General features: G+C 36.0%; 1 protein-coding gene across 1 annotated transcript; it reads left to right on the top strand.

The window, feature by feature from the left end:
* The first annotated feature begins 295 nt into the window (after positions 1-295).
* Positions 296-12,896, top strand: LOC105051465 (uncharacterized). The gene is made up of 10 exons (XM_010931931.4): positions 296-456; positions 599-783; positions 1,834-1,942; positions 4,029-4,425; positions 7,941-8,010; positions 8,137-8,204; positions 9,456-9,571; positions 9,660-9,766; positions 11,085-11,224; positions 12,279-12,896. The coding sequence occupies exons 1-10, from the start codon at positions 376-378 to the stop codon at positions 12,515-12,517; spliced, it is 1,512 nt and encodes a 503-aa protein (XP_010930233.1). The 5' UTR covers positions 296-375; the 3' UTR covers positions 12,518-12,896.
* Positions 12,897-16,951: the final 4,055 nt, after the last annotated feature.

The following is a 16,951-nucleotide window of genomic DNA, read 5'->3' as shown; positions in this document are numbered from 1 at the left end:
AAACCTAAATGATTCTTGTTCCCATCAAGTCAGATGCATTGAAGGGCATGGTCATATGCTTGTGATTCCAATTCCAATTCGGTGGGAACCAAACAAAGCGTTGAATCCCAAAACCCAAGTGATTTAACCAATGGAATCCAGCAATTAAATTCCAAACCCGTCACGAGTTGCAATCTGACGAAGGGAATCCGATAATTAATGAAAATCCAAACCAATCTTATCGGGTTTGGGCGAAGTCTTCTCGGATCCAATCTAAACCCAACCCCGTATTCCCATACCCGGTTGGCTTTTGCTCTTTTGCTGTCCTTCAGCTCTCCCTCTCTCTCTCTCTCTTCCCCTCTCTCTCTGCCGGGCGTTCGTCGCCGATTCTTCGGGATGGACTTCGAATCGAACTACGAGATTTCCCGCACGGCCGATTTCATTCGCACCAGAAACTTCACCAAAGTCGCGTTGCAGGTCCTCCCTCTCCCCCTCCTCTCAATCCCCAATCACTTTGCCAACGAGAAAAACCCCAAATTGTAGGGTTTTAGCCTCCTTTTCCCTTTTTTTCTCCCTATCCTGCTGCCCAAAGTTCTTAAAATTTGATCTTTGTTTCTAGTTTCCGGACGAGCTGTTGAAGGAGTCGACGAGGGTGGCGAAAGCCCTGAGAAACGAGCTCGGGAAGGGCGTGCGCTTGTACGTCATGGCGGACGCTGCGTACGGCAGCTGTTGTGTTGATGAGATTGGGGCCTCGCATGTGGACGCCGACTGTGTGGTGCATTATGGCCACGCGTGCATGAGCCCGTGAGTTCTCATCGAGTTCTGCGATTCTGGGTGGTTGGTGTTTTCGATTTTATTGGCTTTTGATTGTAAAAGATTGTGTCTTTTATTTAAGGCTCTCTTTGTTGATGTTAGCTTGGTAGTTAATAAAGATGGGACCTGTGAGAGGCTTCTTGCTCAAAAGATTTAGTGATGGTTTGTGGGCACTTGGGTTTAGATCCTGCTTCGATAGTTTGATGAGTTAAAACTTTGATGGTTTGAGTTGAAACATTAGTTTTTAGTGGATGTTTGATGTGTTAAAAGTTTTAAGGTTGGAGAAGGTTGTGTCTTTAGGGGTAAGTGGTGAAGTGATTGCTTTAGTGGTTGGAAAAGGAATGGACATTTGAATGGCATGTTGTTGGGTGGGTTGATTAGTTTTCAGAAGTTATAATTTTCTTGGTTTTGGAGATTTGAGTTTTAAGAGATGGTGTTTGAGACCGGGAATTCAGGGCTTATGTGTCAAGAGGGAAGTTTAGTTCTCTGAGGAGTATTAGTGGTAAAAGTTTTGGGTTCCTAGATTGTAATGTTTGATTAGTGAAAATTTTAGGGTTTGAATTGAGATGTTTGCTCGTGGTTGTATGAATTGCATTTACATTTTTTCTGGATGAAACTATGTGTTTGCAGTCACATCTTTGGATTTGGAAATAAACAGCATAGATAATTGAGACTGTAATTTTGGGTGGCAAGGGACATGGCTTTATGGATTATTATGTTTGAAACAGCCCAGCTAGGTAAACTTGTTTATGCTGTATGGCTTTGAGCATGACATTCTATTTTTCAACCCTATTGCTTGTCATGTTATATCAGTCACAGTATTTCAAAGAATGAACTTTCATAGTTTCCTTTTCTTCCCATGTAAGTGGTGGTTTATTCAACATTTTGCTTCTTCAACTTAAGTGCCATGGATTTATGTTTAAATTTTACATTAATATTGGGTTTTAGGAGTTTTGTCCGGCTTTTCCTTTGATGCATTGAATTGATGCATATTGCTTTCTTTGTCGGCAAAATTCAGATTCTCTTTTCTACTACTTGCAGAACATCAACTCTGCTGGCTCTTTTCGTTTTTGGGAAGGCCTCCATTGATGTAAACGCTTGTGCAAAGTCTTTGCGTCACTGCTTATCCACCGCCAACAAGCCTATACTGGTATGGATTGAATAACTTATCACTCTGACCTCAATGATGGTTATTTTTAAATGAAAGTCAATCAGCACTATCATTTTCTACGTAAGTGCATATTTGATGCAAGCCATATGATAAGCAAGATTTACTGCATCGGTACCTGGCACCATTCTGGTAGCTTAGCTGGATGGTATGGGTTGGCATGGTGCACCCTCCAAACAGACACATGGTACAGTGCTGGAGGTGAGCCAGCAACTGTACCATATGTTGGTGCATTACTGTATTGAGCCTTGTAACTTACTGGTGCAGAATGGCATACACCCATACTGGGTGGTATGGACCAGTATACCAAACCTTGACGATGGCAGATCTTGGCTCTGTGCAAAAATCTAGAAAAGATAGTCACATGCTATAGAATACTTTTTTTGAACATGATAGCACAAGACTTATGATTGGCAGCCAATACTCTACCATGTTCTTCTAAAGTAAAATCCTAATATATATTTGCCTATTTTGTATCATGAACCTCATAAGTTCAGCATGCATCTTTGATCTTTCTCAAGAAAAATAAAGGAAGAAAAAGTTCATCATGAACGCAAATTACTTTATGTATCTCTAGCTGATCAAAGCTGAACTCTTGTAGTTAATCAGTTTGTTATACGAACATGTCTCCCTGCTTGATGCAGCCAAGTATGTGTTTTCTTCAAGATACCTTTGGAATCCTGTGTCAAGGTACTTGGATCCTGGTATGGGCACAAGCAACACATGGATTTGCTTGTCCTCAAAGATCCCTTTGTTTACGGTGTAATTGTCAGAGAATCCAACATCTGAACACCTTAAAACCTGCAAAAATATGTATTGTCAATAAAAAATTTGTTTGTGTAAGTTTTCTTTTAAATATGAACTTGTACATACTTCTCCTTAAAGATGTTATATTGATGTCAAGGTTCCAACATCTAAAAGTCTAGTAAATGTCATTTGTATTTTCATTTAGCCAAGATATAGGTCTTCCAATGACTAGGTGAGATATTTCAATATGTAAATTTTTCCTGTAACATAGATCTAAAACACATTATCTACAGACATTTTTTGCTTAATTGAAAAACTAAAAGATATATGCAGTGGATGTTGCCACATCCCTTTGATTCTTATGTATTTTTTACTTTTGATCTTGCCTTTTGCAATCTGTTTTTATTTTTTTAATCAAAAGTCATCATTAGATCGTGGTACTTGTATCTGTGGTTCTCAAATCCTATTTTCTAAGGTTCATCTGAACTGAATTATCTACTTTTGTGAAGATTTTGGCACTTGTTTCCATTACTCTTCGGTATGCATTCCTGCACTTAGTATCCATTTATGACAGAATTAACATGATATACATCAATTTGCACAATCGATCAATGAGAAGTGGTAGACCCTCTTGAATCTACTTGTTGCTGGATTTATGTTTTCTGTGCTTGTTTTTAACATTTATTTTTATAAATGGCTCTCCTTTTTGGAATTCTTTTAACCTTTATCCAAGTTCCCTACTTCCCTTAAGTTTCACTGCCCTTTACCCTTGCCTGCGGGTTAAGTATTTCTTTGTGTGGAACCTCCTCTGATCTTCATTATAGACACTATATTTCCCTTTGCTTTCTATCTCTTCGCATAGTTTGCCACTTTTTTCTTTACTTTCCTCATTTTGAATGTCTTTGCTATTCCCTCCCACCTCAACTGCCTGCCCCCCAATCTTTTTCAAAAAATGAAAAGAAAGGAAAAGAAAGAACATCATTCATTTTTGCTGTCATTACTGGTATGTAGCACATTGAGCATGCTACTCTTGTCTTTGCTTTTGTTTCATGTTTACATTCTCTTTATTGCCTATATACTTTAGTTGTCATACTTAATCTTTCTCATTGTGTAGAATGATCGATACCAATCATGTTATTGTTTAGTCTATAAGCAGTGTAGCTTATTGCTTTATGATTTGCTTTTCTCACTTTGTCCAAAAGGCTCTGGCAGAACATACAAAATACAAAGTAGGGCATCAGACTTGATTTTACATAATTTAATACTTATTTTTGTGAATTATTTATTTATTTATTTTTTGTTTTGTGTGTGGAAAGCGTAGGTCCTATATGGATTGGAATATGCACATGCTCTGGAGAATCTCAAAACAGTAGTGGCTGAATTGTTGCAGTTAAGTGTGTCCAACTCTGGTGTCCACTTTGCAGAGGTTGCTTGTTCAAGTATAAATCCATCAGGGGATAAAATGACAGATAAGAAGCAATTATATTCTCATAATGGTGTTTCTGATAATGAGGAAGTTCATAAGTATGAAGATGGAAATACTAGTCTTATTTCTGTTAACTGCAATACATTGGAGCCTTGTACCAAATACAGTCTTGGTGGACTCATATGGACTATGCCAGTAGGCCACAAGATGGAGGACTATTTGTTGTTATGGATTGGATCTGAGAACCCTGCTTTTACCAATGTTGTGCTTACATTCAATAATTGTGAAATAGGTGAGATAACTCTTGGTTTCGTTATTTGTTCATTGAATCATCATCTTCTCATCTATTAATACTACTCATCAGTTTATTATATTCTATGGATCCTGTTATCCGGAAAGACTTTAGGATGCTTGAATTTTAGTGGATGCTGCAAGTCAATTAAATATCTAGGCCTTTTGGTTTAAAGATCTTGCTATTAGTTAAAAGTATTTCTTAATTCCTTGTAAGTCAGAATTATATTTTTATTCTTTTAAATGCAAAAATACATACATAAAATATGGATTCATAAAAAAATAATTTCTTCTCTCCATCCATAATTACATTGCTGTTTTGGAGCTTTAGATTCGATATTTTAAGTAAATATCATTAATTTTGTATAGTGGTTTCTTAGTTTCCTATTTGTCAGCTGTTGACTCAATGACACTTTGGCACCTAAGCTATGTATCTAGATGTTTCTGTTAGAAAGCGAGCCATTTTCTACTTCGCAGAAGTTACTCATATAGGACGTTGATTTAATTAAGTTTACTTTTGGACTATATATTATCAATAAACAATCAACAAAGCCAGTCAAGGTACTAGAGCTTTAACATGGGCCATTATCACTTAGGAACTTTTGTTGCTTGTTCTTGTGCTAAGTTATTGATCTACTTCAACTGATGCACAAAAGTTAAGCCATCTTTTGAGCTGACCCATCTGTTTCACTTGTATCCTTGATTATTCTTCATATCTGCTTTCCATGTAACAAGTAGCTGAATCTTCCAATAACCATCAAGTCTCGAAAGAGGATTCATGATTAATTGAAAAGTCAACTACAGTGAAACATGTGGCAAGCACTTGACTTGGCTAACTTTCTTGAATTAACAATTTCCAAGGACATAACTTCTTTATAAGCTAGCTTCATTATTGGTACAACATTTTCATTAATAATGTTTGTTTTGTATCATAGAACCTTACCCTAGAATCAAATGTTTTTGTAATTGACATTCCATTTGTATAAAATTATTTTTTGTAGATAATTATATGAACTAAACTTTACCAAATTATTTTGGTCTTTCAATTACTCCTTCAATTTTAATAAGTTCTTATTCAAGTATGATATATTCCCTTCTTTCCATATAAAAAAAAATTTGCCTTTTGTATTGTTGTTTATAATTTTTAGGGTTGTTTTAGGTGCCATGACATGGTGGATATGGACAGCATGTCATTGAACATCAAATTTTCCTACTATTTAGTCATCTGGGTGGGTGTTGTAGCGGAGAAAAGAAAATAAGAGGAAGGGAGAAATCAGAGAGGTTGCCAAGCCCACAATCCTCAAATGAGATACTAGAATCACTTGGCAAAAAGACTATTCCCTTCCAGCTTAAGATTTTAGTGTCCCATTTTAACTAAATGACTACCCCTAGAAGCAAATTTTGAATGAAAATGCTCCAGCAATATTATCCTTGTGTAGCATGATGGGGCATCCAAATACTGTTTTATTAAGGGGTATAAATTGTTACTATGTTGTACCCTAGATATTTTCTTCTTTTAATTTCAAGAAGCCAATAAACACTATGTTCAACCAAGTCACAATAATGAATTATATCTAGTATTTTAAAAAGCAGCTATGATGTGCATGTGATCAAGGGACCACATAGTGCATATGCCGGGGTATATGTGGTTACTAATTCATAGCTATTCAAAAATAAATATAATATATTAAGTGCAATAAAAACAACAATAATGTATGGATGGATGATAGCAATATCAATAATAATAACAACTAACAATTAGTGCTTATTACTTAGTATGTAACACCCATTAGCAATAATTGTAACATAATCAACATTTTAGCACAACTAATACCCATATCGGGCCCACCTAAAACCTATATCAAACCAAAGGATCTGCTTGAACCTACTTCACCTACATGGACCCTTGTAAGAATGGGCTGCATATTCAGCTCCAAAATGCCAATCGGTCATATATGTAGTTGTACGATACTAAGCAGGCCAGATATGCAACCGTGCGATGCTAAGTTGCCGTCTTTTGGTCTATATGCGGTATGACCTATAAAACAGACCCTTAAATAATATTGTATGACCACATACAATACTGCATATAGGCAATGCAGTGCGGTTAAGGGACTGCATATGCATATGTGGATGCATTTGTGACAGCATGCATCTTATTTTAAAACATTGATTATATGTATCCATTTGTGCATATATGGGTGGATCTTGGTACGCAAAACAGACCCTTAAATATTACTTATCATGAAATTCAAAATTAACAGCCAAAGAAGAAAATATATAAAAGAAAAAGGCAATAAGTAAATAACATGTCATCCCATAAGTTATAAGAAATGCAAATTTGGGCTATTATACTAGCACATCATTAGACCATAAGAGACCAAGCAGTCCAAGGTATCTTTGGAAACTACTGAATTAATTATATTAACTCTTACCTCTAGCAGGTCATTAGCTTTTTAGTGTTGAACCCCCTTTATGTACCAATTTGACTTGGTAATTCATGGTAAGTTTTAAACTCACTCAGTTCACATACTTTCCTGAACTTTGGAATGAGAAAACATATTCTTGCTACATTAATGTGAAAAGCCTATTAGATTATTTTTTTTAAAAACTTCTTAGTTGTGGCCATATTTTTGTGTACAACACTCAAAAGACTAGCGTGTGCATAAGGAGGAAGTTGTTCCACGGTGAGGAAAGCATACCAGCAGGAAGAAAGAATTAGAGAGCACTGGGAAAGAAAGCACTTCAGATATCAATGTAATTCAATACCATGAAACAAGTGTAAATAAGAGACCTATTTTTATAGGTCTGAGGGCAGGGAGACTTGTGGGACGTCTCCAAACTCCTTATTAAACTCAAAAGCCTCAAAGTATAATAGAAAAAAGGAAAATCCAAAATAATGATGGTTAGGCAATGCTGGTCTGAGATACCACTCACGCTCGTTCTGATTGTTTAAGATCCACTCTAATGCATAATGGCTTAAGTGTCAGACTCTTAACTCTGTTGACTCAGTAATCATGGCTCCTTAATAGTTTTGGACTAAGTTTGAACATAGAACAATTGAATTGGACCTATTGCATATTTCATGTATAGGTCAAATCAAGACTGATACCCAAGGTGAACTAGACTGATGAGTCATGTTTCTGTCAGCTTTCATAGTAGAATGGATGGATGATTAACATTTTGCAATCTGTAGGCTCCTGAAACTCTAAAACCAGGGGCTGGTTAGTGATCCTCGAGCCTTCAGGTGGCCTTTAGTTGTAGCGGGCAATTTTGAGGGGACCCTGTTGCACATGTTTATGCCTTCTTCTATTTTATCTAAATATTATGTAAAAGATTGGCTGACACTTATATCCAGGGAGTTCTGTAATTTCTTTTGATTTTTGAATTTTCTTTTAAATGTTGGATGCTGAAACTCATTGATGATATGATTTAATCATGACAGTTTTAGATGCTGCACGTGAATAATCAAACGTTGTGAACTGTTTTTGTGATCTAATGTTTGGTTGTGTTCAGTCAGGTATGATGCGGAGGAAAGCAACTTACTGAAGGACTTTGCTGACCAGAGGAGGATTCTTAAGCGCAGGTATTTGATGTAATATTTTCTTGTGTGCCTTTGTTTAAGCATGTAATATGCCAGTCAACTTGTGGACATGGAGAGAACTGTTCTATGCTCACTGACAGTGTACTCTGATATATATCACTTCTGTAGATATTACCTTGTGGAGAAAGCAAAGGACGCAAACATTGTTGGAATTTTGGTGGGCACTCTGGGTGTTGGTATGTTCAATTTAGATATTCATTCGCATATTCTGTTAGACATATTTGTGCTATTTTTGAAATGGTGCGGCAGATTATTTCACGGATGATATGGACAAAACCCATGTACTAAGTTGCAGACAAAATTAACATCGTTCCTCAAATTGTCTTACTACATGTGATTGGAATAAAGGCTTACTTGGGTAATTGTCTATGCAAGGGTTTTCTCTGAGTGAACTCTCTTACAGGATCAATGAAAAGGCTATGTTTTTGAGACTATGTGCTATTGTTATTGCTTATTCAATCGTTAATGATCCCATCCTTCTATTTTTTATGAAGTTTCTGAGGAACCTTAGTTCTAACTTTTAATCTTGTGTAATGTGGACCAGTCATCACTCATCAGCACAATTGCAACATGCTCACCTCAAATTTTTAAACCCAAAGAAATTTCTACTTTGCAACTTTATTTGTTATAACCATGACGTGCTAAAAGATCTATAACATGATAACTTGTCAACCTGTAAATTACCTTATATCTAGGACCCTACATTATCCAGAAATATCTTATATATCTACTGCATAAGTTATGGCCTGGATAAGTTCGCTTACTTGTTTTTTAATATCTGCACTTTGTAGTATCACACTTTTATGGTTTAACCTTTTATTTGATTTTGAGTGAATATTTATCAACCAGTTCCCAAACATATTGTGATTTTTTGTTTGACCTAATTGACTGATCCATGATATCTGTCATTCTTAGAGATCGTGAATTTAAAGTCAATTACCCAAGCTATAAGTTAGTATAGGTTTTAACTTGATTAGCAACTTCTGCGACATTTGGAAGTTTTCAAGTTGTGACCTAAATAATTGTTCCTGATCCTAAGGGGCTTAAATTTTCTCAGAATTAGGTTTTGAATTGACATCCAGTCATGACGTTTGAAATGTCCTTCCAATGTTTTGAAGACAATGTTTTGAAATGTCTCTCCAATGTTTTGAAGACAATATATATCTAGTGTGACTTGCAAATATTTTCTCATCCTGCAAATTATCAACTAAAATTCCCATATACCTAAGAGTACTTCTTAAAGAGTGTTCTCTTTGTGCAATGTTTCTTCTGCCTTCTTATTGTTGCTGAGAGGTTGAACAAATGGCATATTTTACATTGTTAAAGACCAAGATTAGAACAAAAATAAAAGATTATTCTTTAAAATTCATGCCAAACATGTTTTTATTTTTGGGCACTTTATATTAAATGGGTTTTGCCTTGTCCAGCTGGTTATCTTCGTATAATTCAACAAATGAAAGAACTGATTGAGGGGGCTGGAAAGAAGTCCTACACGCTTGTTATGGGAAGACCAAACTCCGCCAAACTCGCCAACTTTCTTGAGGTAATTACTGTTTACAAGCTCAACACAGATTTGCTCTTCTTTATTTGGTCGTGGTTGAATTATCTCAATCAAATTTCTTGTTTTGCAGTGTGATGTTTTTGTTTATGTCTCATGTGCCCAAACTGCACTTTTGGATAGCAAAGAATTCTTGGCTCCAGTCATCACCCCTTTTGAAGCCGTATTAGCTTTCAGCAGGTGCAATTTTATGTCAATATCCAAATCTGTGCCATGCTGATTTGCTTAATTCATCTGATTCTCAGTATTGCAACCAGTTATTTGTTTTTGCCCATCGCATCTTTGCAGCTATGTTAACTTTCAGCAGCCACTTGCAACTGGCTATTTGATTTTATTCATTTTATGAGCAGCAATTGTGGTTGGATATTCGCAGACAGATTCACATACATTCACAGGCACAGGCACAAATTCACATTTACAGGAACACATGCACAGGCACGAAAGACAGCAAGCCTTAAAAATCCCTGAGCACTAGGCCTGGCCCATGCTAGCTTTTGAGTGCAATAATCAATAACTCAGGAGAATACACTGATTTTTTCTCCAATGTAGGAGGGCACTGACCACCATGATCACACTCGATTTGGTTATCATACTCTGTCTTGGATGTTTCTTTTTGCCTCTTGAATTTGCTTTCCTGTGTCTCTGCAGATTGCAGAGGGTTCTTGCAAACATTCTCATGCAATTATTCAAGTCTTGTGGGACAGGGCTGTCCTGGATCTTTCTGGGGAACAGCATACACCACCATCTCGCCACATCCCACTAGGACTTGAATCCTTGCACTTATGCACTTGATGTTTTACATACAGTGAGAGAGTCAATTCACCAAAGGGTGGTGGTTAATTTAACCGAGGAAAGTAACCTTCGTGAGTATTGCATTTCTTAATTGCTTTGGCAGTTAAGTTATATGTAGATGATATCCATTTGTAACTATAAAAGAATGATAGCCTTTTTCTATATAGACAGTTTGGCCAATTTTTAATCACCTTTCTTTAATTATTACTGGGTATTTAATTTTCTTTGAAATCTGTAAGGTGATCAAACATGGCCAATCATAAAGCTAATTGCTGATTCATGCCATTTTCTACCCTCACCATGTTTATTATTTTAAGCACCGTAAAAGAACGGCTGGTGTTTTTTTTTCCATTCTAACTAAAAAGACACTTCAGTTGTTTTTTCCCCCTACAAGGAAGTTCACACATTTTTGTGAACATGTTTTACTGTTTTTCAGCAATGAATTGCATGATCACATATACATAGGCAACATTCAAGTATTTAGCCATCGCCTACCCATGCGTAATCATTCAGGTTATGTGAATTTGTGACCCTGGATCCCTTTGCTAGTCTAGTGATGCAATTATTTTCTTGGCTTTACCAGTTACATTAGTGAACTTGTTATCTGCCTAAAACAATTTATCATCTTACACTAATGAACTTGTTTTCTGCGTGAAACAATTTGTCATCTTTATTTTTAATCTAATCATAGTCCTGATCTTATCAGGGGAAGCAAATGGACAGGAGAATATGTGATAAATTTTCAGGATTTGACAGCTTCCACTACATCTGATGTCGTCAATGACACAGAAGAAGCTAGGTTTTCTTTTATTCAAGGAGGCTATGTTGAAGATATTCGGCCTTTAGGTATTATTCTGGTTATATAATCCTTCATTATGTGCTTGTTAAATTATTAAATTTCATTTTGCATGCTCATTTGTCTTTTATAGCTAAAAATTGGATTTGCATGAAAGTCACTCATTAGTTATGCTTAAAAGTATTATTTTATTCAGGTATCCAACATGTGGTAATCAATGATTTCCATCTAGTGATCCTAGAATTGGATCATTGCCATGCTATGCTTTTGTTTTGTGTGATGCTGGACGGCAAAAGAGGACTCTGCATGTAATGGATGATAAATTAAACAATAATCTGTTTATTTTCTAATATTAGCTTTTCTTGAACAATTATAGCTATAACAAGAAAATAATGAAACAAGTTGTTGAACTTCTTGATCAAGAATGAAGGATCTCACTACATCTTTGAACTATCGGAACTGATCACTTTATTGCTATAGTTAGAACAAGGCCACACAGTGACCTGAGCAAATCTTGAACATAATTCATGAATATTTCCATTTCTCTAATGGAAGATTGGAAGGGATTACCGTATTCTTGCACGGATCCATTCTATCTATACCACTGAAAAATTGATCTAGCCAATGAAACTTACTTGGACATGATTAACTATGAGCTTGGTTATTCTGTGTCATACATAAAAGATGGATACAGATATACTTCCCCCTGGATATTCTAATTTCATAATAATTAAGTGCTTTTCATGAATAGATTTTATTATGTGCTTTTAATTAATGACCTCTGTTTTAGCTGACACTTCCAATGCCAACTTCTTTGCTGCACATTCCCTTGACTTCATTGCTTTTCTTCATATATCCAAATCATAAGCCGTGGGTACCAACTGGCTTGGTTGGTAAAGTCACCAGGGGCTGGTGCCACTGACCCGAGGAATCCTGCCTGCATCTGGGTTGGGATTGATTAACGCCTTTCCATTTTCATTAAACATAGGCTACCAAGATTTGCTTCCTATTTGGCAATTTCTCTTATTATTTGCAAGCCTTTTTTTTTTTTTTTTTTTTTGATGAAATTTGCAAGCCTAATAATTGGAGCTCATTTGTTGACAGAAAATGGGGGGGAACACAAGGAGACATCTCTTGCCTTGGCAGAGGCTACAGAGAAGGCTCTGAACTTGCAAAACCAGTGTACCGATTCTGTGTTATTTAAAGGAAAAGCTACATCTGGGGCAGAGTTTTTTGCAGCTCGGTCATTCCAGGGTCTGAACATGCAATATGAAAATCCTCTTCCTCAGTCTTATGTAATTGGTAGGACTGGCAGGGCATCTGGTTACGAGGATGAGAAGTAGTAGGGTAAACATTGACTGAGTGCTCAGATATCATATCATTGCTCCGAATGCATACAATCATTACCCTTTTTTGGTGTCTGTATGATTACTGAAGGATAAATTATCAAGATCCTAGAAAGATTACTGTGTGACATGCTGCTTTCATGATCAAATGAAAAAAAATCCAGAGGCGGTAGGAGTTGAAGATCCCAAATGAGCTCTCTGTTGCAATGGAGGGTTTTCTGTAAAGTGCAGGTTGCCACTTGTTTATGCAGTTTTGGAGAAAAGATCATTATTTAAATATTTTATAGAAAAGGTCATATTCAAATGTTCTACTCTAATGACGATGGCTTCCGCATTAATCAATCAATCACTGCTGGTCAGTTTTCTTTTGATTTTACCTAAGTTGAGTTCTGTTATATTCTTTCTTCCATGTATTAAAATTGTACGGCATTATATTGTTTGATGAAAGGCACTTTTTTTTTTTTGGGTGGATCATATATTTTTCAGAAGTGGTTTACTGCTTCATCTACTGTATGTATTTGTGAAACTGTTTTGTTCTAGACAACTTGATAACAGAAGTTTACACAAGTTCTGGGAGTTCGTCCAGTAAATGCAAAGATTAGAGTTTTTAAGGAGAACTTAATTGGTTCTTTTGTTGCCATGAAGTCAATGCAAACTTGAACATGGAACCTTGACAAGGTGCAAAGGTATTGAAATTGCAAGGAAGCGAGGAATTCTGCAATTGAGGAAAAAAAATTGTTGATTCAAACTTTATTTTAGATGGTATTGTGATTTTTGATAATGCAGAGCTTTATAAAACTATATGCATTTGTTTATATTATTGTAGAGTCTAATGATGTATGCAATTAATATTCTTTTCAGTTAGAGCCGCTGGATCATTTATTTAGTCCTGTTACTGATCCCTTCAGGGTATTCATGGAGTGTTAATATATAATGCCCGATTTGTGTGTGATGATGTGTTAATATCTGATTATGGGTTCAGTGCTTTGGGGCTTTTCAAATTTGTGGTACAATTATGGTTCTTAATACGAGCCGGTAATCCCATGATGCCCTATTAGTACTATTTCAACTCTATCATCGTCTCAGCCACTTGTATGGTGACACAGGGTATTGGAATGGTGGCTGTGATGGAGTAAGGAGAAGTGTTCTGGAAAAATTTGGTATGTGATGCACAAACATTTAGTCTGTCATGATACGTGTGCATTTCAGAGTAAATGCCTCCTTGGATTTGATGTAACCACTAGAGTTATTCACAAGTACATCCTGTAATCGTTTGGGTTAAAATGGAAGCACCCTCCCAAAGTATGACGTTACTGTGATCAGCCACAAAGAATGTCATCCAACAACTATATTATCGGCCTCTGTATGAACATGTTTGACCACACGTAGGATGGTATTTGATATAAGTCTCTAAACATCCGCCAACAGGGAGAATATTAGTGTCCTGAATCCTGATATTCCGTGTCTCTATGATGATTCATCAAATCACTGTTCTAATGTCACCTTCTAGAAGTGTGCTGTTCATTTGTAATGCAAAGATAGCAACAAACTAGCTCCTTCCGTGTAGCTCTTAGTTCAATCAAATTGTTACATTGTCAAAGGAAATTCTTTGTGCACCGCAGGTAGCGTAGAAAATTCAACACATTTAATGCTAGCAGATCGGTTTTTTTATTTAAAAATTTTGTATGATGAAATTATTTTTTTTAAAAATTATGACATTGCTTCTTTAAAATTATGACTTTCATTTATAAAAATTATGATAACTTCTGCATAAAAAGCTAAACTGAAGTGTGGTGACATAATTTTTGTGAAGAGGTGTCATAATTTTTAAAAAGAGGTGTCATAATACTTTTTTCGCATATATTCATTATTTTTTTTCTTCTGCACGCTATTATGATATTCCTTAAAAATTATAACATTCCTTCAAAAAAATTATGACACTCCGTTTCAGTTTAGCCTTTTATGCAACGGGTGTCATAGTTTTTGTGAAAGAATGTCATAATTTTTGTGAAGAAATGTTATAATTTTTAAGAAGGATATTTTCGTCATATAAGATTTTTAAATGACAAAGCCGACTTACTGGCATTAAATATACATTGGGAAGCGGTTTCTACATGGGCCAATCGGATAAGACGGTGTGCTCCACCTCAGATTTTTTACACCACCTGTGGTGCACAAAGAATTTCTCATATTGTCAAATGAGGATTCTTCTACTGCCACCAAGGTCAATCTATTGTCATAGATAATAAAGCTAACTTCTCTATACTGTACTTTGATCTTCACACTATCATCGAAGTTGAATTTGAAAAAGCTAAGGACGGAGGTTTCCGGGAGAAGTGAACCACACAAGATGCAAAACCTACAAATGTTGCTTCGTATATTCTCATGGCTGTTAGCCCTCCAAGATCTTAGTCTGAATGAAATCAAGGCATGGAGTACATTCGTTAGAACCACCGGAAGGCTCTCATCCAAGTTCTCCAATAGTCTCGTATTTCTGGCTAGTCAGATACGATAGGCTACATATCATAAAGCAATCACCCTATGTATCCCAATTCCATGGGGACTCCCCCCTTTTATGTGCCGAAGAAAAGCCTCCAAATTCTAGAGGTAGATGGTGGGGGACTAGTTGCTGAATGCTCTGCTCTAAGTTTGTGATGCTCTATAGCACTCAAATAGCGCATGGTTGATAAATTCCTCAATATTCACACACTGCTCATAGAAGGAGAGAATAACAACCCCTTGGTGATGTAGCCGTTCAACACCACTTTTGAAAGAAATACTGCCTCTCAGGTGGATATCTATCCTCCATATCTTGGCTGCATCCCTCATTAGTTGATAACAAGGACAATCACATCAAGCAATTTGCTGGAGAGATCAATCAACATTACTAGTGAGCTCATGTTTGATTACAATTGGCTAAGTAATTGCAACAGTTTCAATTATCTGACAGCCCTTGGTTGCTTAATGTTGTAACACATCCTGAATGACAGTCAACTTCTGTGAGCTGGTTGCTGTTAAACAAACAAATATTGTGCTTTGAGTTACATTAACAGGCCAATACGCAACCATGCTACAAAAAATCATGACAACATGCAATCCCAAATTTATGGTAACTCCAAATGCTTCAAAAAAAAAAAAAGAAAAGAAAAGAAAAGCCCTAAAACTAGTTCAGTGTAACCATTTGACTTTTATCATATAAACAAGTTCAGAGATGCTACATATTTACTTTGTTCAAAGATAAGTTGACAAACAGAGATAAAACATGTTGGCAAACGAAGATGTGGAAATCTAAGGCATTCATCATGTGGATTATCGATGTCTTCCGTGAACCATTCTAGAGTTAGCCAGGGAGGACTTTTGTAATCTTTTGACAATCTCTCGTATATTGACTCCGTTTTGTTGAAAAGAGGGGAAAGTGGGGAAAAACAGGACTTAAGGCTGGAAAGAGCATCCGAATGACAGTCAAATCCAAATGTCAACCCTTGCTATCTTCCACTATCCTTCTCTTCTAACTGCTCATTAAAAAAACTAGCCTTAATTTCTTTGAAAATTCTGATGATAAGATCACTGGCAGCGCCACCTTTTTCTTCTAGAAAGAAAGAAGATTCTAAGTCAACTACTGGCAAGCCATACCTTTCCGTACGTCCCTTTTTTGGGTAAACTGTACGTCCCTTTCCTTTCGCTTTGGTATCCAAGGTCCAAATCTTGGACCATTCATCCATGAAACATGATTCCCACCATCTCCATTTGAAAGAATTAATGAAAGTTTATGGCTTTTTTTTTATTTATTTTAAAAGATCTTCTATGTTTCTATCTATAATCTTCAATACTTAAACCCTTTTTACCTGAGTTTGAATTTTCACAATTGTTTCAAGAATTCTAAAAGTTCCCATGAATTGGAAAAAGTCCTCCACATGGAGAAGTTTCTGAGTTTGAGCCTCGGAAGTGTTTTTGGAGTTTGGATCCAAGCAATTCGTCTGAACTCTGAAGGCAATGCAATAATAATTATTAGAAAAGAAAAAGAAATGTAACAAATTCCAAACATGCATAAATATGCAACATGTGCTTTTGAAGGAAAAGATGTTAAAAATTATGCTAAAAATTTTTCATGTCCAAGTGGATAAAACCACAAGGTGGAGCTCATCGTGACCATTATAAAATATATTTTTTTTGGCAATGACCATCTTAAAAAATATCGAGACCCACTGCAATAGTACGTACTGATGGATTGAGATCAACCACAAAAGATGGTGGAGAAGAAGAAAAATTTTTAAGATCTTCTTCTACACGCATATGAGTCGGTGTCTACATAATCTGTACATCTTAATTATCCAGTGTAATGTTTGTTGCACGTCACATCTAAAAGTATGAAAATGGGATAGCTATAAAAGAAGAGTAATTATATTTCTATCAAAAAAAAAAAAAGAGTAA

Source organism: Elaeis guineensis, chromosome 9, assembly GCF_000442705.2.
Source record: "Elaeis guineensis isolate ETL-2024a chromosome 9, EG11, whole genome shotgun sequence".
Lineage (NCBI taxonomy): Eukaryota > Viridiplantae > Streptophyta > Magnoliopsida > Arecales > Arecaceae > Elaeis > Elaeis guineensis.
This window is presented reverse-complemented; position numbering and strand designations above follow the sequence as displayed.

Excerpts from the sequence above, each read along its gene's own strand:
- LOC105051465 (XM_010931931.4), top strand. The coding sequence starts at position 376 with ATGGACTTCGAATCGAACTACGAGATTTCCCGCACGGCCGATTTCATT. Across the intron at positions 8,205-9,455 it reads GGTGGGCACTCTGGGTGTTG|CTGGTTATCTTCGTATAATT; the intron begins GTATGTTCAATT and ends TGCCTTGTCCAG. Across the intron at positions 11,225-12,278 it reads TGAAGATATTCGGCCTTTAG|AAAATGGGGGGGAACACAAG; the intron begins GTATTATTCTGG and ends ATTTGTTGACAG.